Raw genomic sequence first — 20,525 nt, 5'->3', positions numbered from 1 at the left:
AGCTCCTTCATGCACAGCTCCCACGGGGCTGCCATCCCAGCCTTACCCACTGGGACCCCTTCTGACCCTCAGTCAGCCTGAGCCCTTCCCCAAACCTTTGGAAAGGACACGGCTCCGAGTTCTCCACAAGTGTTTATTGTCCCAATCCACAGGACACAGAGGCACAGTTGGATCCCTTCCGACCTGTGGCTGTTAGCACAGCACCCTTGGGAGAAGCTGCAGGCACGAGGAGGTGCAGGGCACTGGGGTGGGGCTGTGGGGCTGGGGAGGAGGTAGCTTGTGGTGCAGTAGTGCAGCAGCATGGCTGAAGTAAGAATCTGCCCCAGGTGGGGAAGGCACTGGAATTGGCACGATGGGCACACCAGAGTCTCCTCCTCAGACCAGGCCCAGCTGAATGGTGCTGGGAAAAAGGGGCTTGTACCCTAATCACCCTCATTCCAGGACAGTGCAGAGGGCTCAGCAAATACACCTTTCAGTGCACATCATGCCCTGGAGATGCCATCTGCTTGACAAACGTAACGGAAAGGTGTATTCCATCCTTTTTCTAACCACTTTGTTGTCCAGAAAGGAACCCCTACACTGATGGCCAAAGTGAGGCAGTGCAGATTCGTACCTTTGTAGTGTTACTCCCCCTCCAGCTATCCCAGGGCTGCCTGTACCTTTATTCCAGTCCATGTCCTTGCCCTCTCTGCCCAAAGCCTGGCTGCAGTGTGGGGAATCAGTGCCACCACAGAGGGGTTTGACTGTCTATGTTTCATCTCACCTCCCCATGGCAGGGGGCAGAGCAGCCAGGTCACCCTCCTTGAACAGGAGGCTAATGCTTGGTGGCTCATTCCATGCTCTTGGAGGAGGCAGAACACAGGCAGGGAAGGGTGGGACACCCAAGCCCCCAGCCAGCACCTGGCCTGTCCCTTTGGGCCAGAGTGAGGGACAGAGCCTGGAGGGAGGGGCTTGATTTTGAGGGGCACAGAGGGTGGGGACAGGGCACAGGGGGGAACTCACTGCTCTGCATGGCTAAAGTCATAGCAGAAGTTTAAGTTGCTGGGAGGCTTTGGGATGGGAGGGGGTTCGTCGGGAATGCTGATGTTCTCCAGGTCCAGGAGCCGCAGCTTGAGCTCCATGGACAGCAGGACATCGAGGTCTGTCTGTGTTCTCTCACTTGTCATCTCCTTGCCCAGAAGCACATTCAGCCCATCTGTCCAGAGGCAGAACTGGGGAAGAAGATGGGCATCTCTGGCACCAGCCCTGGGCAGCCAGAGAGCCCATTTCTCTCCTTCCACCCCCCAGGGACACACAGAGCTTGCTCCCCTGAGTGCTGTGCCCTGGCAGAGACATCTTGGGCACTGTGTGCCACCCCAGCAGGCCCCTGGAGCTCACCTCGTAGCGGGTGGGGGCAACAAAGTTGAGGCAATATTCCTCCACGTCGTGCACAATAGAGAAGGCCAGCTCCAGGACATCCTGCAGGGACAGCACAGGGGCTAGCTGGCTTCTCAGCTCCCACCCCTGGTGGGGTTCAGAGCAGGAGCTGCACCCAGCCTCCTCCTCTGCACTCCAGGAGACCCAAGAGGTGTCTGTCCATGAAACCACACAACCTGCCACTATCCACCCACTCCCAAAACCCAGCCCCAGCTGGACAGGATAGGGTGTGAGGTGCTGACCTTGTTCTGCTTCCCAGAGCTCTTCTCCTTTGTGTGTGGACACTCCTTCCCCACCAGCAGCATCTTCATGTCTGCCACAGGAACTGCAGCAAGTGGAGGAGCTATGAATTCCTTCTCCCTCTTCCCATCCCTCTCCCCCTCCCCTTCAGGTACCCCCTGTGCAGAGCCCAGTACAACCCAAATGTGGGGACTCACTGCCATCCACAGCTTGGGGTGGGGGGCTCAAGCCACTCTGCAGCACCCTTTGGAAAACCAGTCTGCCCCAGCCTGAACTCCCACAGCTCCCAGTCCCACAACACCAGCAGACACTGGGACAGCCATGCAGCAGCCAAGCAGAGGGGCAATTCCCACCTTAAGGCAGTCTTAGCCTGGAGGTTATCAGAGGGCTCCCCTCCCTCCTTCCCACCCTCTCTTTCTCTCCATCACCTACTTTTCTCTGTCAGGCTCTCGATGGGGGGAGACTGCACCCCCTCCTCCACGTCCCCATAGTGCAGCACCTTGTGGTTGGGGGACAGGCGGCAGTACCACAGCTTGTCTGCAGCAGAAGAGCCATGAGAAAGTCTCAGCCTCCCCTTGCAGAGATGCCCTTCCCAAGGGACATGGAGCTGCCCCCTTATCTGCACTCCCTGTTTCTCCCAGCCCATGGGACAGCCCACACCAGCTGAACAGGGAGTGAGTTGGGCATTCTACTCCCGCAGATTAACTGGGACCTCCCCAGTGGCAGGGGACCTGGGAAGAAGCCTCTGCCCCCCTGCCAGGCCCCCCTACCCTGGAGCAGGGCTCTGGCACCCACCCTGCCTGCGGCGGCTGCTGATCTTGCGGAAGAGGGTTCCCTCACAGAGGTGCAGCAGGCGCTGCTGTCGGATCAGCTCCAGGAGCTCCGGCTTCAGCTTCTCCCGCAGCTCCCTGCGATGAGAGCCAGCAGAAGAGGAGCACAGCCATTTCCACAGGCACACTGACCTCCCAGTCCCATAGCTGTCCCTGCCTCAGGCCCCCATCACAGCCCCATCCCTGCCCACAGCCCACTCACAGCACAGGCACAGCCAGCGTCTCCTCCTGGTGCAGCCGCTCCGTCTGCCGCAGCTTCAAGATCTCGCTGTAGTTCAGTGCATTCACTCTGGTCTTGAATAGCTCCAGGGATGTGGGTTTGAGGGACAGGGTCCTGGTGATTTGCTCCCGCACCACCTGCATCACCTGCCAGGCCCGGGACGTCAACTCCAGTTTGGCGACACTTGCCAAATCCCTGAATTTGTACTCCCATCCAGGGAAGAAGCATCCCCCCTCACCTTGTCAAAGTCCTCCTGGGTTGCTCTCATCTCCTTCCAGGTCTTGTTCACCAGCTGGATGCAGATGCAGAATAGCTCTTCAAAGAAATGGTCCTGCCCGAAGAACATAGGGTAAAAGGCCTGAGCCGTCTCCGAGCCTGTGGTGAGAAGGACAGGTGAAGCCAGACTGCCCAGTTTTTCCAGGGGATTTCAGTGTCCAGGGAAACCTGGGTATTTCCCAGCCCTAGATCCCCTTCCCATGCTGTCAGCCATGCCAGAGCCTGGTGGCCACATGGATGCAGTCCCCTGCCTTGACAGCTTGTTCCCCAAGCAGCAGGGCAGGGAGAAGGACAAGCTTGGGCACACGTACATGGCTCTCCAATGTGCAGGATCTCGCAGAGGATCAGGGTGAGCTGGATGCTGCTTCGAGCAAAGGGACATTCGTGTTTGTCTTCCCGGCTGCTGTTCTCAAGGATAAACTGCAGAAGAGGCCATAATGTCATGTTACATGGACTTGGAGGGCTGCCCCAACAGTGGGTGTCAGACTTTCCATGCTCCTCCTGCATTCCTAGTCAAGCTGTCCTCCCAACAGGTGAAGCCATCTCTAACACAAGTGACCCACTCTTCCCAAAATGCAGCCCCAGCCTCCTCCTTCCCTTGTGGCAGTGTGGGAGCTGGTCCAGGCACTGCAGGTTGGAGCATGGCTCATGCCCTCCTGGTTTTGCCCAAAATGCCCGTTTGCTCAAGGCCTGGAAACCAAGCTGTGAGCAAACCTTTAAAAATTACGGGCACCCTTCAGAGGCACTGGCCTCAAATGACTTCCCTACCCAGAGAAAGGACTCATCTCCATCTGAAACAGAGAAACAGCAGGACACTTTCCTGCGTGTGGCTAAGGACAGATCACAAGGAAAGGAAAAGAAGGTGGAGATCCACCAGCACTTCTCCACCAGGGAGTTCCCTGGGAGAGCACAGCACCTACCCTGCTGTAGGCATTAGGGGTGTTCCTGGAGAAATACACCATGTTGTCCAGGGCAAGGAGTCCTGGTGGGGCACGGCGGAGATCCTCTGCTGGGTTGCTGTTATTCTAGGAGGACACAAAGGATGCAATTTAGCAGCTGCTACTTTGTTCTTCGAGCAGCAGTGTCTTCCCAACACAGCCGTGGGGTTTGCCTTTGAGTCCCAGCAGCTCCACAGCACTCGCTGTTCAGGAGTGCCGAGGGAGCAGAAGGGAGGTACTGCATGGTGGTCCCTCAGCATCAACAGGGACACCTGGCTTAGGGGAGCCATCAGATAGAGGCCATGTGATGGAGCCAGCATGGGGCTCAGGAGGGGATGCAGGGGGGACACACCATGAAGCCCAGCTTGCGGAATTCCTTGGCACACAGGGATCGCCGGCGCTCGGTGCTGAAGGTGCCAGCAGGCACCTCGCTCTCCGACTCAAAAGCAGTTTGGCGCAGGGACTGGAGCAGATCCCGCTGCTCCTGGAGGGACAGCAGAGAGGAGGGGATGCCAGTGAGCCCCACAGAAGCAGGTTCTCCCAGGGCAAACCCAAATGTGTTGGGTTCACCCAAATGTGAGCTACTTCCACAGGTGGAAGAGACCAGGTGCAGACTTGCAAGGAGAATACTCCCAGACCTGTGAGTAGGGATCCATGGACATTTTCATGCGATGCTCACACAAGTTGAGGCTGACAGACTGCAGCACATAAAGATAATGGGCCATCTCGTCCCCCAGTGGCTCGGAGCTGTGGATAATGTTCTACAGGAGATCATGAGACAGAAGGTTAGCCCATGCTGCTGCTTCCAGTCCAAGCACAGGACCCAGCAGCCTGGTCCTGCTGCTTAAAGGGGTGTTGGGAAGTGGGAAATTCCCCTTGGGGTTGGCCAAGATGTGTGTACACTGAACTGCAGGCAGATGGGGGTGCAGCCCTGGGCATGTGGGTGCCAGCAGAGCAGCACCCTTGAGGCATTCTCAAGGAAGGGGTATGGGGCACACAAGCAACCCAGCCAAGCACAGTCACCAAAGACTGGGGCTCAGGGGACAGGGCCTGGGGAGAAAGGACAGAGAATGAAGTGCAGAGCAGACCCTTGCACTGCACAACCCCAGCTCCTCACCTTGTGGATAAACTGCCTGATGTTCTTCTCCCGCAGGTAGTCCATCATGTCCTAGGAAAAAAAAGGCTGTGAGACATTCCCCAGCTCAGCACACTACCATCTCCCCCCAAAAAAGGGAGGAGGCAGAGAGAGGACATAGACTTTAAACATCTCTGGGCACTTCTTGCAGCCTGCCATCCCAAAGAGCACAAACCCCACAGCAGAGGACCCAGCTGCCCAAGGTCCCATCACAAGGGGGGGCCACCCTGAGAGCTCAGATGTGCCAGGGGCTGGGTCATTACAATGACTGAAGTACCAGCTGTGGTACTTCTGTCATTTGAGACAAAAAGTCCTGACAGCTGAGGGCCCTCAGCAGAGCACCCCGCTGACAGGGGCACTGTGGTGCCACCACCCTGCCACGGTGCCCCTCACCCGCCGCTCGGCGTCGGTCGCGCTCAGCAGCAGCGCAATGAGCAGAGCCATCGCCTTCAGCTGCAGCTGGGCATTTGTCCTGTGGGAGGAAGAGCAGGAGGACGTTGGAGTCACCAGCTCTGAGGATGGGGGCGAATGGTGCTCCGGCCTCTCCACTTACACCTGCAGGTGGGTGAGAAGGCGGTCCAACGTCACTTCTTTTTTGACCACCTCAAAGAGGAGGCGACTGGTAGGCACCATATTCTCCAAGATAGACAAGGAGAGCTGCTGGATAGATGCATCCACTGCATTCATGTTGACATAACTCACTATCTGTGAGACACAAAACCACCTGTCAATGGCAGGCTGAGCCTGGAGCACAAGGATAACAAGGGATCCCACAGGCACAACCTGTGGACATTGTAGAAAACTTTTACCTTCTTGATGAAGACTGTACTAAGATTTTCCCAGGAAACAAAATCATGCTCCATCAGCTCTGTGAAGGCTTTGAGGGTGTGAGCCAGCATCTCCCCTGTACTGGAGGGAGAGATGAACAAATACAGTGAGGATGGCACCAGATACCCCGCTCCTATGCTATGGTGGTGTCTCTGCAGTTGAACATTGGTGGGCATGTTAGAAACAGCTAGAGAAGAGAGCAGTGAGCAGGAGAAAGGAAAGAGACTGTTGGGTAAGAAAACAGACTCTCACTTAGTCATCCCAGGAAGTCGACTTGCCCAGGAAGTCAAGGCAGGGGAAGTTCAGTAGTTGGAAGCTGCATCACCATGGTACAAAGATCACAGCAGACAAGCCCTCAGGAAAGCTGACCCACCCCATACCCTTCCCTCTACTTCCAAGAAACATGTGCTGCATTGCCTGGTTCCACATTCTCTGTGTGACAGGAGCTCAGGGGAGCTGCACCATCACATCCTGAAAGAGTCACACAGGCAGTGATATTTGGCAACCAGGGTTTTCTCAAGAACCCTGCAGAACTCTTGAAGCTAAAGCCTCAGGGCAGAGGGATCATTCAGGGTGGCAGGAATGAGGAGCAGCACTGGAGGCCAAGATGATCACAGGAGGTTTCCTGGTAGCAAACCCCATGAGGCTACAAGATAACCCAGCCAGAGGAGGGATGGAAGGTTCAAGTCTGGGCACATTCACAAGGAGTCAGGACTGCATATCTGTGGGGACCTTCCCCTGGCTGCCAGCATGCAGGGACACAGCCACAGTACAGGCATCAACAAGTCAGGAACACAGAGTCCACTCCAACACCCAGCTTGGAGCTCATGCAGCATTAGCAAGGGAGAAGAAAAGTCAAGGACTGCAAGTAAAGTCCTGTCCTGATACTAACTCGTTCCCTTCTTCTACAATAGAGTAGATTTGCTTCAAGCCATTCCTGCTGATGAACTCTTGAGCAAAGGTAACATCCTGGGAGAGGCTTGCAAGCTTCTTCAATGAGTCAGTCTTCACATCCACATTCTTGCTCTGGATCCCGATATACAACTGCTCTGCTTCTTGGTCCTACCAGGAAGGAAAGAATCAAGCCAAAGGGGCTCATTGAAAGACAGCGAGAAACTTGAAGGTGGCTGTAAGAGCTGAAGTGAAAGTTTTGGAAGGAGCCTCAGCCTAGAGCAGCCCCAGTAAGGAGCTGGACCAAGAAACAGAGCCACCAGAGCAGAGACCAGGTGGAGCTGAGGATGGTGGTCAAACTGGCATGACACCAAGAACACTTGATGAGTTGGCCCCCATCTCTAAAGTATTTCAAGATGTTTTAGTTTCTCTTCAAACTCCCCCAAGCTCTGCTGAGGGAAAATGAAGGCTGAGACATGTCTCCTGCCGGTATTATTTCTGCTGGGTCCGAGGCACAGAGAAGAGCCATCATGAGCTCAAGTCACAGAGGCAGTCAGAGGCAGAGGGCTCAGAGCACCCCACCGCAGGGGCACGGAGCACCAGAACACACAGCAGAGGAGACAGGGGGGCAGAGGGATGTACCGGGGAGGTGGTCAGCCGTAAAATGCTCCCGTTCTTAATGTCCCTGCGGTTCTGTAAGGAGAAAAGGAGCCGGTGAGCCGGTGGGCGCTGCAGCGGCGGGCGCGGGGGCCGGGGGCTGTCTCACCGACTCGGTGATGTAGGTCTGCCGCCCGTCCGCGTACTGCAGGGCGTAGCGCTCGGCGTTGGGCAGGCTCCACCTGCGGCCACGGGCGGCCGGTCACAGCCCCGTTCGGCTGGTGCCGGCAGCCAGCGGGTCACCGCAGCCCGGCCGTGGGCTGTCACGGCTCGCAGGCAGCGGGTGCGGTACTCACGCATCGCAGACGTCCTTGAGCACCGAGGCGAGCGGCTTGGTCTGCGAGAGGGAGGCCGGCCGTGAGGCGGGGCGGGGGGCGCGGGGAGGGCTGCGGGGGGGGGGCCGGGCAGTACCTGCTGGAGCTCGATGAGTTGCGGGATGGCTCCCACCATCTGGATGGCGATCTTCACCACGTCCTTGGGCGGCGGCATGGCTCCCGCGGCGGCTCCGCACCGCCGGCAGTTCCGGGTTGCTGCCGCCGCCGCCGCCTCCCCTCACGGCGGGCCCGGCCGCCGCAGCGAGGCCTTGTGCCGCCAGCCCAGCCCCGGGCAGGCCCGGCCCCCTCACCTGAGCTGACGCGGGTGTGGCAGGACCCACCTCCGGCAGCAGGACACGGCCTCCTGCCGCGAAAGGAACCCCATCCCCCGGGCTGGGGCAGAGAGGAGGCACAGGCTGGGGCAAGGTGAGAAACTCTGGAAAGTTTTTGTTTATTCACGTCAGAGAACACTCTGTACAAATATGACAGGCAATTTTCTTCCCTTGCAAAAAAAAAAAAAAAAAAGTATAAAAATAATCTTTATATATGAATCAAAAGTTCGTTTGCAACTGTAAATTTTTCTCTAGGTATCCTTTTCGGGAGGCCGTCTAACTGGTGGTGGACATGAACACTGGGAAGGAGGGCAAGGGCCAGGCAGTACGTGAAGAGCTCGAGCTACACCAAAGCCATGGAGCAGCCTTGTTAGCAGGCAGGACCAAGGGATTCCGGTCAGCTTCCATGTGGAGAGGGAAAGGCTCAGGGACAGGCAGCATGCAGGCTGGAAGTTCACCCCCCAGAGGGGTCTCACACCTCAGCTGTCTTGCCAGCAGCAGCTGCCAAACTAGTGTCCCACTGCTCCTCCCGAGTTCTTCATGCTTTCCCCAAAGAGGCTGCCAGTGCTTTGTCACTGCAGAAACGAACAGTCCTCGTGGAGGAGTCCCATGCAAAACGAGAGCGCCCGAGGAGCCACTCCGGGACACAGGTCCCCAGCACTTCTCACCTCTGCAGGCTCTTGATGCTTTACATCCCTTAGTGCTGGTGCTGCAGCTGGTTGTGTGGGTCACAGGCAGTGAGCAGCTACGCAGAGAAATTAAACATCAGCTGTTTAAGTGGACGGCTGGAAGCTCCCTGTCTGCAGCAGCCAGCCATGGCCTGGCTCTCTGTTGAGCAGTTTGCAGAGCAGGAAAGGCAGGACAGCTGCTTCCACTGTGGTGGCAGGAAGACGTGCAAAACTAAAGACACTCACAAGACCTGACCAAAACCCAAAGCTGGGGCTTGCAAAATACAATACAAATTTCATCAGGACATTTTTACTCCAACTAAACTGCACAAGGTCCCAGCCTGGTACCAGCTGATGATCCTAAAGAAGCCAACAGCAGACCTTCCAAAACAATGAAGAAAATCTTGCAGAAAAAATGATGCAGAGAAAGCATCACAGTAGGTAAAGACCTGCTACAGGATCAGGAACTGGGAGCATGGGTATGGGCACTAAGGGAGCAAATTCAAATATACAGAAAACCTGATCCTGAGAGAAAAAGGGGTAAAAAAAGCTCACTGTTTTGACAACACCTACATAACCTGTCACAGCAAAATACTACTGAATTGTAACTGCTTGGTCACCTTTCAGACAGTTGCAAGTTCAAGTGCAATGCTTGGAAAAACCCAGCTATTTGCAAATATGAGCAGGCTCTGATGTCCTTGGAGTACCTTACAGGCACCAGCTGAAGCAGTCCTATCCTTTGAAACATCTCTTCAGTCAGACAAAACCAAAAATTAAAACCAAAACCATACTGGCACCTCTGCTTTAGCCCTGTAGAAACAGCACAGCTGCTGGACAAGGAGCTGGAGCCCCTGGGGCTGTGCATCAGAAGGCTGGTGAAAGCAGATCCAACATTCCTGCTGATGCACCAGCAGGGAAAGGCTCAGTGCTCCTGGGTCCTACAAGGAGTGCTCAGCTCCTGAATCCCACCAGGAGGCACAGCTGGCTAAAAAAAGTGCTTTTTGTAAAACATACTAACTTGGTCTGAAGTCACTGAAAGAAATAGACACTTTGGTGCCTTTTTTTTTTTTTTACCTCTTGATGCCTTTTGGAAATAAAACTACCCCAATCCCAACCACTAACACGAAGAAATCTAACAAACAACCTCTGGGCTTGTGAACTGACCATGGTATTGGGGCTCCTTGTAGCAGCTGGTACCTAGGAGGTGCAAAGTGCCTCTGGGAGTGCAGGAGAAACCAAGGCATGCAGATTGGAGGAAGCTCAGAGAGGCACGTGGGCAAATTCTGCAGGTGAGCTGGGAACACTCAAAACACAGACCCTTTGAAGTGAGGCCCAGGATCCAGTGGAGAGACGCGGGGGGAAAGCTGCACGTGCATCTTGCACGTGCACCAGAGGAAGAAGCAAACTACAGGGAGGCTCCCAGCCTGCAAGTCCACATCTCTTGGCTCTGAGTCCATTTGAGAGCATCTCTGAATTACTTGGCCATCGAGCTCTAGCACAAAAGGAATCCAAAAATAGATACTTTCCAAAGAGTTACAAAACAGTCCGTGTTTGCAGGGCTCACAGCCGCACTGAGAAGTCAGAGGTTGAGGACAGGCACATCAAAGAGGTCACAGACACCTTCACTCTCATCCAGGTTGTAGATGTAGTCGTGATCTCCAGGTGGAGGGGAGAGGCGGAGCAAGGGAGCAAACACTGGGGAAAGAGAAGCCCAGAGTTGGTTACAAAACTCAGCACTCCCACCCCAGCTGAGAGCTGCCAATGGCACTGAGCAGCGCAGCCACCTCACAGAACAGTGAGGTTGCTTCAGTCAGCCTCACAGAACTCAAGAGACTTCTGGCTCTCACAGCTCTCTCAGGGACTGGCAGGACAGCGAGAACTGAGTCTGTGTCCAGAGCCCAGAAAAGATGAGGGAGAGTCTGCAGTCACAAGGCTGCCAGCTGGGTAAAGTCACACAGCATGGTCTTCCTCCCAGGAAGGCCACAGGAGACTCTGAGACTCACCTTCAGATGACATCAGCTCTTCCAGCAGGTCAGAGTTCACACATTCTGGGGAAGAGACAAGCATGGTAGCAAAACAGTCCATGATAGCAAAACAGTCTCCTGGTCTGCTCCTGAGTAGTTCTCCACTTTCCCCACCCTTGTTATCCCTTCCCTGGCTAAGGCACAGCATGTGCAGCAGGCAGTGAAAGGAAGCTTGTGCTTAAAAGAGATAAAGCCATGTAGTAAAAGTAATTCCAGCACAAAACACTATGAGAGAACTCCAGCTCCTGTGGCTTAGATTGCACAGCCTTAAAGCAGCTGCCAGTGCCAGGGCAACATTACTGGGATCACACAGAGCATGAGAGGCTGCATGGAGTGTAGTGCAAGGACCGCTCCTCTGAGCTCTGCTGTGCTGCTCTCTTCCAGTCCTAAGTGTTGCCTCTGTAGCTGTTGACTCTGTTTTGTCCTTTGCTCCTGGATTTTTTATCTTCCCCCTCCAAACTGGGAAGAATACTCCATAAAACCACATACTTTACCATAGACAGGAAACATCTCCTTTACAATAGCGTACACATAGTGACACAGTAGAGTTACTTTGGGTAAGTTAGATCTTCTACATGGCTGGGGCTTTGCAGAAGTTCATATTTCACATTGTGAACTCAAACTTACTCTTCAGATGTACTTAGACATCATCAAGACTTCATCCACTATCTGCAGCAGAGGTGCTGGGCAAGGAGGAAGGATGTTCTCCAGGCTGACTGTGGAGCCCAGGGCTAAGAGCACACACATTGGAGACTCACATGTGTCTGTGTTTGGGTCTGTGGGGATTTTTACCCAAAAGCAGCACCTTCACAAAGCATCTGCTTGAGCATGGAACTGAGGACAGCTGTTGTACATCTCCTGTGACCACCACTGAGGTGCTTGGGTGTACTTGGCCCTGCCTGGCTGCGGGGCTACAAAGTATTTGACCAGCAGTGAAGAGAAATAAATGAACTGATACGGTTTCCCAGTTTAGGTTTATGTCAACACCAAATTCCTTCACCTTTTCTGCCCTTAACCCAAAGACTGTCTCAGCATTAGGCAGCAGCCCACAGATATTCCTTGGGCAGTCAGAACTCCAAACACAAGTAACAGCATCTCCCTCCCCTACTGCTCCAGAATTACCAGCTCCTCCACACCACCACTGAGAAGTATTTTGAAGAGAGAACACTATCTCCCCAGATTATTTGCTCGGATTAGCCTTAGACAGCTAAAGCTGAAACAAGACTTAGCAGGGATTTTTCTTTTCCATACTGCTGACAAGCTGAAGGAGGAGCATGGAAAGGCTGAACATGGATTAGTGTCAGCATGGGGACAGGAAAGCCCTTGCTGGTGCACTGCAGGCAAGATCTAACAGAGGTTGCTGGAAACATGGAGACAGAAAAATACATATAGGAACCAGTAATTTTAAAAGTGCCTAACTACTCTTTAGTAGAGGGCCAGCAGCCACCAATGACCACAAGCACCTTACAAAACCACATCCACAAAATAATCCAAAAGGGAGCGAATCAAACAAACTGTCCCTTTTCTGTGGACAGATGGGCACAGAAAAAAGCTGTGGTCACAGAATGAACGTACCTCTCATTGGATCAAACATCTCTGACAGCTCTTTGGGAAGTTCCAGTACTGCAAACACAACAAACCAGATGGTTTGGATCATTACATGAAGAGTCTGAAATGCTTCACAGCAGAATCACCCACAAACCTACTGTGCTCCTTACACACCCAAATCATCCAGAAATTCTGTTCCCACACTCCATGTCAGATATTTCTGCTGCAATGACAAGCAACAAAACACTTGAGCTCCACTACTTTAACATAAATTTGTAGGAGCCCTGGGACATGAACATGTTATCACAGTCAGCAGCTGTGTCTGTAAACCTCACCCAGTACACTGCCTTGATTACCTTGTGTAGGATGGGGGCATGCCTTTGGAGAGGCACAGTGATAAGATATATGCACATCCAAGGCCTAATTCCACAACCAAGATGACTCCACAGCTCATGCTTCTCTGAGACAGGCCAGCAGCAGAAGTGAAAAAAGCACTGAGTGAGCTGTGTTTGAACAAGACTTCTTCTAACCACAACCTAACCTTGAGTGTTTCTGCAGGGAAGTTGGGCTTCAAAACATCCAGCAGTGTGGATTACCTAGAGGATGCTTTTCTCTCCTTGGGCCATTTCCTAGCATAATGCTCTCGGGCTCCTTTTTTAAAGCAGATCAAGGAGCTCCCCAAACATATACTGCAGGGTCACTAAGAACACAAGATCACTAAAGACAGATGAAGTATTCCTGAGCAAAGGAGGAAAAGGAAGACAAGAGCTTTCCTAAAACAGAAAACTCCCTGAGTTACAAAGGTGTTCTCAGTGGTGGCTGAAAATTCTGCAGCTTCATGCAGTCTCAAAAACAGGACCTTACTCTACAGAAAGGATTGAGAGGGAATAACCCTACATGTTACAGCAGAGATGTGTGTCATGAGGGTGTCCCTTGCAGATTTTCTAGCACTGATGTCACAGAAAGCAGCAGGATGCAAGACACAGTCACCTTGTCACCATGTTTCCTGGCAGCCTCACAGGGCAATGCCTACTCATCCTTTCCACACTCTGGCTGACAGCAAAGGCAGAATGGAGTTCAGCTCCTTCCTCCAGGCCCAGCAGCCTTTCCCTCACTCCCAGTGACAGGATTTCGGAGCAACACACGAAACAAGCAGCGCACTCACCTCCTGTGGGGTCGGGCTTGATGGGCTCAAAGGAGGTAGAGGTGCTGGGCAGGACAGAGCTGCTGTCCAGCGAGGCTGAGGACTGCAGCAGCTGCGTGTCCAACGCCGGCTGGCCCTCGAAGTCACCGCTGCCCTTGGACTCTGCCGCCGGGACATCGCACTCTGGGAACACCACACACACACCCAGCAATGTCATCTCCACCAGCCCAAAGGCAGCTGCAGCACACACTCAGCCCTCACTGGCAGTGCTGGCCAGGCAGCTGCACAGGGAGAAACTTTCCTGCTTTCCTCCAGGTCCGTATTTGGACATATTTCCTGCTGATCAATGAACCTGCATGACCAGCTTCTCCCCTACAGGTTGGCACTACCCGCTGAAGCCAAGTGCCTGATCTCCCTGAGCACAGCCAGTCCCACTAACCAAGGCCAAAGGAAGGGCAGCAGCAAAGGCAGAGATGCCCCTTTGCCAGGAGCTCTCAACGCTGTGCATCCAGCAGTGCCAGCCCCAACAGGGCCAAGGAATGTACCCTGCTCTACCAGCCAGTTTCTGCCTCCTGTAGCTCCCTCTCACCTGTGCCTGCATTTTTCTGTGTGGGAGGCCCATGGTCCTGAGTGCTGGTGGGTGTTGGTGTGGAGGGCTGGGTGCTGCTGGGAACGGAGGCCTCCTGGAAGTGGGCGAGCGGCGGGATTTGCGGTTTCGAGGGTGCAGCTGCCTGGCACTGAATGAGGTCTTCAGGGGGAGGGACGGGGAGTACCACAGGAGGAGAGCTCCAAGTATCTTTGTTTACTAGGAGAACATCAATGGGACCACTTGTGCTCTTCAGGTGGATCTGGTATTTCTTCTGTCCATTTAGGCCCTGAAAAAATCAAAACCAAAACACAGACCTACATTAAAAACCGTTTCCAAATAGCACATCAATTTTCCACAGGCAAAACATACATGTACACACAGACACAGAACCCCTGCACTCTGCCCATGAATTTATCACTCACCTCAGGGACAGGAACCTCCAAACGTGTGCCTGATGGGGCTCGAATCACAAGGAGGGTGTCTCCTGTGGAAACAGAAGCAGTCAGGGCTCCTGGGCACAAGCTGCTGTGATGTTAATTAAGCACTGATGAAGAGCCCTCCTCAACGCCCCCACTCTCCTGGCAATCCTCCTTGGAAGGAAGACATCTGCACCCCAAGCACATCATACAGTTCCTAATGTGCCAGTGGCCCAGGGCACAAAGAACCTGCAAAGCTTCTCCCAATGCAACCCTGAAGTTTTTTAGCAGTGTCTTCATCAAGACTATTTTCTCTTTTCCTTGGAAGAACTGGAAATTTACTCTTAGGAAATCTGAATCCTAAGGGAAGTATCCTTCACTCTGCTGTCACAAGCTTTTAGGGTGAATTAGAAACAAAAAAACTGCACTGCAGCAGAGAGATGGGGTAGAACCAGGCTCAGAGCCAGGCTGCCAGCCTCAGGCTGGTGTCCCAACACCTGAAACCAGCACTCCCCAGTCTCTACTGGCCAGAGCTGCCTTGGTTGTACTGTTCCCTCCACAGAGCCCAGCACATGTGGGGCTGGAAGCCAGGCTGGCAGCATCCTTCCTTTCAAGTTCTGCAGCTCCTTAAGACCTGCACCCTAATAACAGCCATAGGCAAGCAGCTGCCAGCCTGTATCTGGGTTTAGAGAAACACGAACAGAGAAATACCAGAGCTGTGAATATCTGACATATTTAGATCAAGCAGCTTGCAGCTTTCACTTTGAATGTTTAAGCTTTAGTGTGGTTAATATTCACAATTCCCCAGTATTCTGATTAAGCTTCACATGACAATTAACACAGAAGATCCCCAGAGTGATGACAGAAAGTGGACAGCAGAAAAGCACATCCCTTAATTTCAGGCTGGCAATCAAAAGTCAGATCAGCAAAAGGTAAAGGGATTAAAAACAACATGGGATTTGTCAATTGGATGGGACTTGTTTAACAAATCTACACTTAAGAAAAATGTAAAAGACAGTTAAAATGCATAAAAAAGCTCAAAGACACCAGTTCAAGCTGTAAGACCTGTGAGTTTCAGACACAGGTGCTGGGTTTGTATCTCCTTTGATAAAATGTCCCAAATACTTGTACAAAACAGCACCCAGTAGGTTTCCACTTCCTTTTTGAATCTGCAAGTGCAAAATGCATCACAGCAACAGATGCAGAAATTAGGTTTCCCACTAAAAACTGACATATTCTTACTTCTTTCTTTTTAAATTAATCTCTATTTGACAAGAGTCCAAGAGTGGAAATCTTGGAGCAAGCGAATTCAATAGCAGTCAATTAGAAAAACCAAGAACTGAAATTCAGCCTGCACCACAGTTTGAGAACACAAGAGGTCCAACCAAAGAACCTCTGTAACGCTCAGGTGCTCAGAGCAGGAAAAAGAGTCATGTAAGGCATATTCATACAGGAAAACTGGACAGGCAATGGAAAACCATGGATGAAAGCCTCAATTCTAGAGGGAAACTGACATCTACCCTCAGTAAGATCTAATCTCTGCATGTTTTGGTGAGGTCTGACCTCAAACACAAAGTGGTTTACAAAAACCAGGTGCAATGAAATGCAAAACACTCAACCAGCCAAGCAATGAGCTGTCTGCTGGTCTCCAGCAAACTCTTCCAGACTGTTACGAGTGATCTGGCCCCCAGCACTGTCAAACTGAAAACACAATCCCTGCCCCCAAAAGTGCAGCTTCAACCAGAAGAAACAGCAAAGCCAAAGGGGTGCTGATGCAGCCGTTACACCAGCAGCAGCTTGGTGAACAAGGAAAGAACAAAGGCAGCAACAGCAAACAGAGGAGCTGATGAGTGCAGGGTGAGAAAGTGCTTGGAGGAGACGAGGAGAGCCAGACACAGGTGAGATTATGCATGGCTGGAGGCAGCCAGGGTAAACAGCTTCAATCTCTGCAGCCACCAAGCAGAAGCAGGTTGCCAGGTCAGGAGAGGTCAGGCACCCGCTGAAGCAGAAAGGAGCTGTGACTCCACACCACGACAGCTGAGGCTGCCCCACTGCCTGCTGGCCACCAGGCATTAATCTGCTCTTACACCTGTCATTACAAAGGCTCCTGTGGGTTTTCTTCACTTTTGCCCAGGGACAGAACACAGGACTTCTGATACAGGCCCCCCCAGCTTTAGGAATGAAGGGAGAGCAGGAAAACTGGTGCATTCCCTTCTGTCCTCTGCTGTCTCCTTCCTGCGTTCTTGTTGGCAGGGGAAATGATGCAGCTGAGGGACCACCTTTAATACTATTTCCCTGCTTACACCATGGTTTCTACTACATGGTGAAATAAAATTTGTTTCCTGTTATTAGAACACTGCCCACCCAAGCCCTTAAAATTAAGGGCTTCTAACATAACACACATACACCCAACAGTGAAACCCAGTAAGAAGACTTTCTTAGAAGCAGCACCTCTATTCCTTTAAGCACAAGTAAAAGATATGGCCTGTCCCCTCTAATGGAGACAAGAAAGCTATAGCTCAGTGGTACACAAACCCAGGACAGCATCAGAGCTGACATTACATTTCACTTGATGCTGTTGGCCAGCCCACAGTCTGCTGCCCACTCTTTCTTGGAGAAAAGAGAGCAGCTGGGACAGACTGATAGGCCTGCAGCATCACATCTTTATAATGCAGCACCTCATTGAAAATGAGCATTTCCTCACCTGTGAAGCACTTGCAGATATCTTCATGTGTCACATATGCTAATGTTCTCAAGGTTAAGGACAAACACTGCAGCTTCCTGCACAGACAGAGAGCTCAAAGGGCACCTGGTGTTTCCTTCCTGAGCACAAGGAACACCATTCCCAGAAGGCTCTCCATGCCACACTCTGAAGTGGTCTGCAGGTGAGGTCTGCAAGCTCCATGCCCATCAGAGCTGACATCCTGAGATAGTTAACCCACAAGAGCTGCTCTGCACTCAGGGAAGTGGCACCTGTGACTCAGAAAGAAGCACTTTTCTCACTGTGGTAAACATTACTATGGTTTTTACTTCCAAAAGCCAGAGAAGAAGCTGGATGCAGAGAAAAGCAGGTCTCCAGGCTGGACAGTTACCCTAATTTCAAGCCAAGGTGCTGCCTTTTGACCTTTTCAGTGCAGCTTCTCCAGCAGCAACAGCTCAGCACCCACCAAGCCCTCAGGTCTCTGCTTCCCAGCCCAGCAAGTGAACACGGAGACAGAGCCATCAGTTCACACAAAGGATATCGACTGTTCTGCATGTCTTCTGTAACATTTTTGATGCTCTGCTGAACCCACATCTTCTGCTGCTCCAGCTCCTGCTCCCGCTGCTCCAAGTCCTCAATGTCTGCCTTCAGCTCGATCAGTTTGTGCGCTATTTCTCGTGTGTTGCAGCCAGGACCCACCCCCCTGGGTAAAGCAAAAATGGGTGAGATATATCAGCCTTGGAGACCCCCAGACTAACCCCAACCCTTCTGCCAGCCTCTTATTCCCACCTGTGTCAAACATCAATGCCAGACTGCCTGGAAAGCCATGTCTGCATCCACTCTAGATCCCCACCTCCCAGCACAGCAACGTTTGGTACATCTTTCTACTTCCCACAGTCTGGCAGGACTCTTCCCCACCTGCAGTACCATGAAAGGTATTTTTTCTAGACCAAGGCAGTGCAAATATTTAATTTCTACCAAAATAACACCTTTGCTGTAAGAGAGACACCACACATACTTCAGCTTTCCTCACTGTGCCATCAGCACAGCCCAGCTGGGGGAGGCAAGAGCATGGACCACTGAGGAACCTCCCTCTGCACAGGGCATTTTAATCCCACTGTCACTGAAACCTTCACTGGAAGGGACCTGTGAATGATTTAGACCATCTCTGCCACTCACTTCCACTGGATACTGTTCTTGGACTTCTTCTCAATCAACCCGATGCCTTCCAGGACATTTGTGATATCATAGATCCGTCGCTTCTGTCGCACAGCCAAGGTATCTGCAGCCTGAAAAAGGTTAAGACACTTAATTCCAAACTCTCAGTCATGTTTAGTTCCCTTCTGCCTGGCAAATAAACTCCTGGCCAAGTACTTTGCTCCCCATTTCACACCTCTCCTGTTCCAGCGTTTCAAGTTACACAGCCATGTTCTTGATCTCATATGACCATGAGAAGTCACTCATTCTTCTTTTTTTCTTACCCCACAGCCCTCCCCACTAAACACAAACCAAATTCCAGCACTCCTGCTTGCAGTGGATCTAAAAATCACCATTATCCAGTAGCAAAGCAGTGCTAGAAAACAGTAGTTCAGCAGCCTAAAAATTCAGTGCTCCCTCAGGGTAGAGGTGGAGATGGGAAGGGCAATGCTGAGATCTGTCTGTGCAACCCTTCAATGAAATCAACATTCACAAGTTCTAAAGCTGATCTGATGCCACTTGACAAAGAATCAATATATTTTTAAGAGATTCCTCTGTTTGAATGACATGACTCCAGGTGGAGAGTTACCATGAGCAAGCCTGGGGCTTCCCTGCCCCACTCACACGACCCTTTTCCTCTCAGGTTTCAAGGAATGGCACTGTTTCCACTACCACACAGCAACCTGCCACCAGCAAGAGTTAATGTGTGCACAGCCAGGACCAGCCATGTCAGTGGCAGTGCAGACAGAGCAGGTCAGCACAGGAACATGTCCCTGTCACCCACCAGTGAGGGGCCAGAACTCTGGAGACCCTACACCACACAACTACATAACTCACACTGACCAACGCAAATTTCCTTAATGGGCATTTGAAGCACAAAGATATTGTCAAATCCAATGAGAAAACAATATGGCACAGGCATGGAGCCACAAAACTCCTCCAGCCCTGCATTACTGGGGCTTTCTGGCACTTGTCTGTCTCACACACGTGCCCACATAAGAGATGATTATATAAACCACAGCAAAGGAACTTCCCCGACAGGGAAGGCCAGAGATTAAGTACTATACATTGCACAGTGTTACTTCCTCCAGGTGAAGATCTCAAAAATACAGAAGCAAGATGCATGCACGCAGCACTTCACTGCCTAAAGGCACGGGGGACAACCTCTGGCAGGTGACTCTGACCACACTCCCCCTCCTGGAGGGTTAGTGCTGTACGGACAGTTTCTATAGGTATATGTTTCTGTCGATGTCTGAGGCTTTGGTGCCAGTACAGGGCAAGAACACAGAAGAGAACAAGGTGATCAAACGGTTCTGCAGCTGAAGCACACAAACACCTGCAATGTATGGCAAGGTCCTGGGGAAAGGAGAGTGCCCGGGACAACCCGATGGGGTGGGAGAGGGGCTGGGAAGGAGGAGCAGGAGGGGCTGTGAGGGCGGCCAGTGCAGAGCCCTCTGTGCACCCCCAGGAACCCCGCTGTCCGTGCACCTAGAAACAGAGCATCAGTACAGCTGGAAAAGCCTCCAGGACCATCGATCCCAGCCGCTGAACCACGTCCCTGAGCACCACATCCAGAACCCTTCTGACCAGGGACAGGGACTCCACCGCTGCCCTGAGCAGCCCATTCCACCAGTGCCTCACCACTCTCGCAGTGAAGGTTTTCCTGGAATCCAGTCTAAACCACCTGCTGCAGGGGCGCTGCCATGTCCCCGTTGTCCCCCTCCAAGCCCGCTCCAGCCCCGGAGCCCCGGTGCGGCCGGAGCCCCGCTGTGCCGGCGGCCGCTCCCCCCGAGCCCAGCCCGGGCCGGCGGAGCCCTCGCCCCCCGCCGCCTGCCCCCGCACCAGCTTGAGGTCGAGCACGCCGTCCTTGGCCTCCTGCAGCAGCGACACGAACTTGGTGGTCAGCAGCCCCAGGCTCTTCTCGTGGCGGCTGGGCGCGCCCGCCGCCCCGCTGCCTCCCCCGGGGGGCTGCGCCCCGCACTCCGCCATCTGCCCGCCGCCGGCTCCGCGGCCGCGCATCCGCTTCCGGGCCGCGGGGCTCCCCGGGAACCTCCGGGGCGGGGACGGCGCCGGGGCGGGGACGGGGGACTCCCCCCCACCGCCTCCCGGGGGTGCGGGGCTGTGCCGCTCTGCTCCCGGGGTTCCGTCAGCCCCGTCGGTT

The 20,525-nt window shown here is 53.1% G+C and overlaps 2 protein-coding genes across 5 annotated transcripts; both read right to left on the bottom strand.

Moving 5' to 3' along the window:
- Positions 1-113: 113 nt before the first annotated feature.
- ELMO3 (engulfment and cell motility 3) lies at positions 114-8,022 on the bottom strand. 3 transcript variants are annotated; one of them, XM_064387084.1, is made up of 20 exons: positions 7,843-8,022; positions 7,728-7,768; positions 7,541-7,613; positions 7,417-7,467; positions 6,776-6,945; positions 5,865-5,964; positions 5,609-5,760; positions 5,449-5,527; positions 5,038-5,088; positions 4,559-4,681; positions 4,273-4,404; positions 3,903-4,007; positions 3,294-3,402; positions 2,945-3,081; positions 2,689-2,852; positions 2,452-2,564; positions 2,089-2,193; positions 1,659-1,741; positions 1,378-1,458; positions 114-1,211 (listed from the first exon to the last, which is right to left on the bottom strand). In XM_064387084.1, the coding sequence occupies exons 1-20, from the start codon at positions 7,918-7,920 to the stop codon at positions 999-1,001; spliced, it is 2,160 nt and encodes a 719-aa protein (XP_064243154.1). In that variant the 5' UTR covers positions 7,921-8,022; the 3' UTR covers positions 114-998. The 3 variants fall into 3 exon arrangements, with proteins under 3 accessions (XP_064243154.1, XP_064243155.1, XP_064243156.1); XM_064387085.1 differs by lacking the exons at positions 6,776-6,945; positions 7,541-7,613; positions 7,728-7,768; positions 7,843-8,022 and having other exon boundaries at positions 7,417-7,457; XM_064387086.1 differs by lacking the exons at positions 3,903-4,007; positions 4,273-4,404; positions 4,559-4,681; ... (7 more) ...; positions 7,728-7,768; positions 7,843-8,022 and having other exon boundaries at positions 2,945-3,037.
- Positions 8,023-8,172: 150 nt separating this feature from the next.
- On the bottom strand, positions 8,173-20,398 carry E2F4 (E2F transcription factor 4). Of its 2 annotated transcripts, XM_064387093.1 has the most exons (10): positions 20,207-20,398; positions 18,347-18,456; positions 17,709-17,870; positions 17,171-17,214; positions 14,473-14,534; positions 14,051-14,336; positions 13,483-13,644; positions 12,345-12,392; positions 10,749-10,793; positions 8,173-10,440 (listed from the first exon to the last, which is right to left on the bottom strand). In XM_064387093.1, the coding sequence occupies exons 1-10, from the start codon at positions 20,381-20,383 to the stop codon at positions 10,325-10,327; spliced, it is 1,212 nt and encodes a 403-aa protein (XP_064243163.1). In that variant the 5' UTR covers positions 20,384-20,398; the 3' UTR covers positions 8,173-10,324. The 2 variants fall into 2 exon arrangements, with proteins under 2 accessions (XP_064243163.1, XP_064243164.1); XM_064387094.1 differs by lacking the exon at positions 12,345-12,392.
- Positions 20,399-20,525: the final 127 nt, after the last annotated feature.

This window comes from Passer domesticus, chromosome 12, assembly GCF_036417665.1.
Source record: "Passer domesticus isolate bPasDom1 chromosome 12, bPasDom1.hap1, whole genome shotgun sequence".
Taxonomy (NCBI): Eukaryota; Metazoa; Chordata; class Aves; order Passeriformes; family Passeridae; genus Passer; species Passer domesticus.
The sequence above is the reverse complement of the archived record's forward strand: the minus strand, read 5'-3'. Positions and strand labels throughout refer to the sequence as shown.

Coding starts and splice junctions, on each gene's coding strand:
- ELMO3 (XM_064387084.1), bottom strand. CDS start 7,920: ATGCCGCCGCCCAAGGACGTGGTGAAGATCGCCATCCAGATGGTGGGA. Junction 5,089..5,448: donor CGACCGACGCCGAGCGGCGG/GTGAGGGGCACC, acceptor TTTTTTTCCTAG/GACATGATGGACTACCTGCG. Junction 2,565..2,688: donor ACGCTGGCTGTGCCTGTGCT/GTGAGTGGGCTG, acceptor CTCTCATCGCAG/GGAGCTGCGGGAGAAGCTGA.
- E2F4 (XM_064387093.1), bottom strand. CDS start 20,383: ATGCGCGGCCGCGGAGCCGGCGGCGGGCAGATGGCGGAGTGCGGGGCG. Junction 13,645..14,050: donor ACAGAAAAATGCAGGCACAG/GTGAGAGGGAGC, acceptor TGGTGTTCCCAG/AGTGCGATGTCCCGGCGGCA. Junction 10,441..10,748: donor AGAGCTGATGTCATCTGAAG/GTGAGTCTCAGA, acceptor CTCTTTCCCCAG/TGTTTGCTCCCTTGCTCCGC.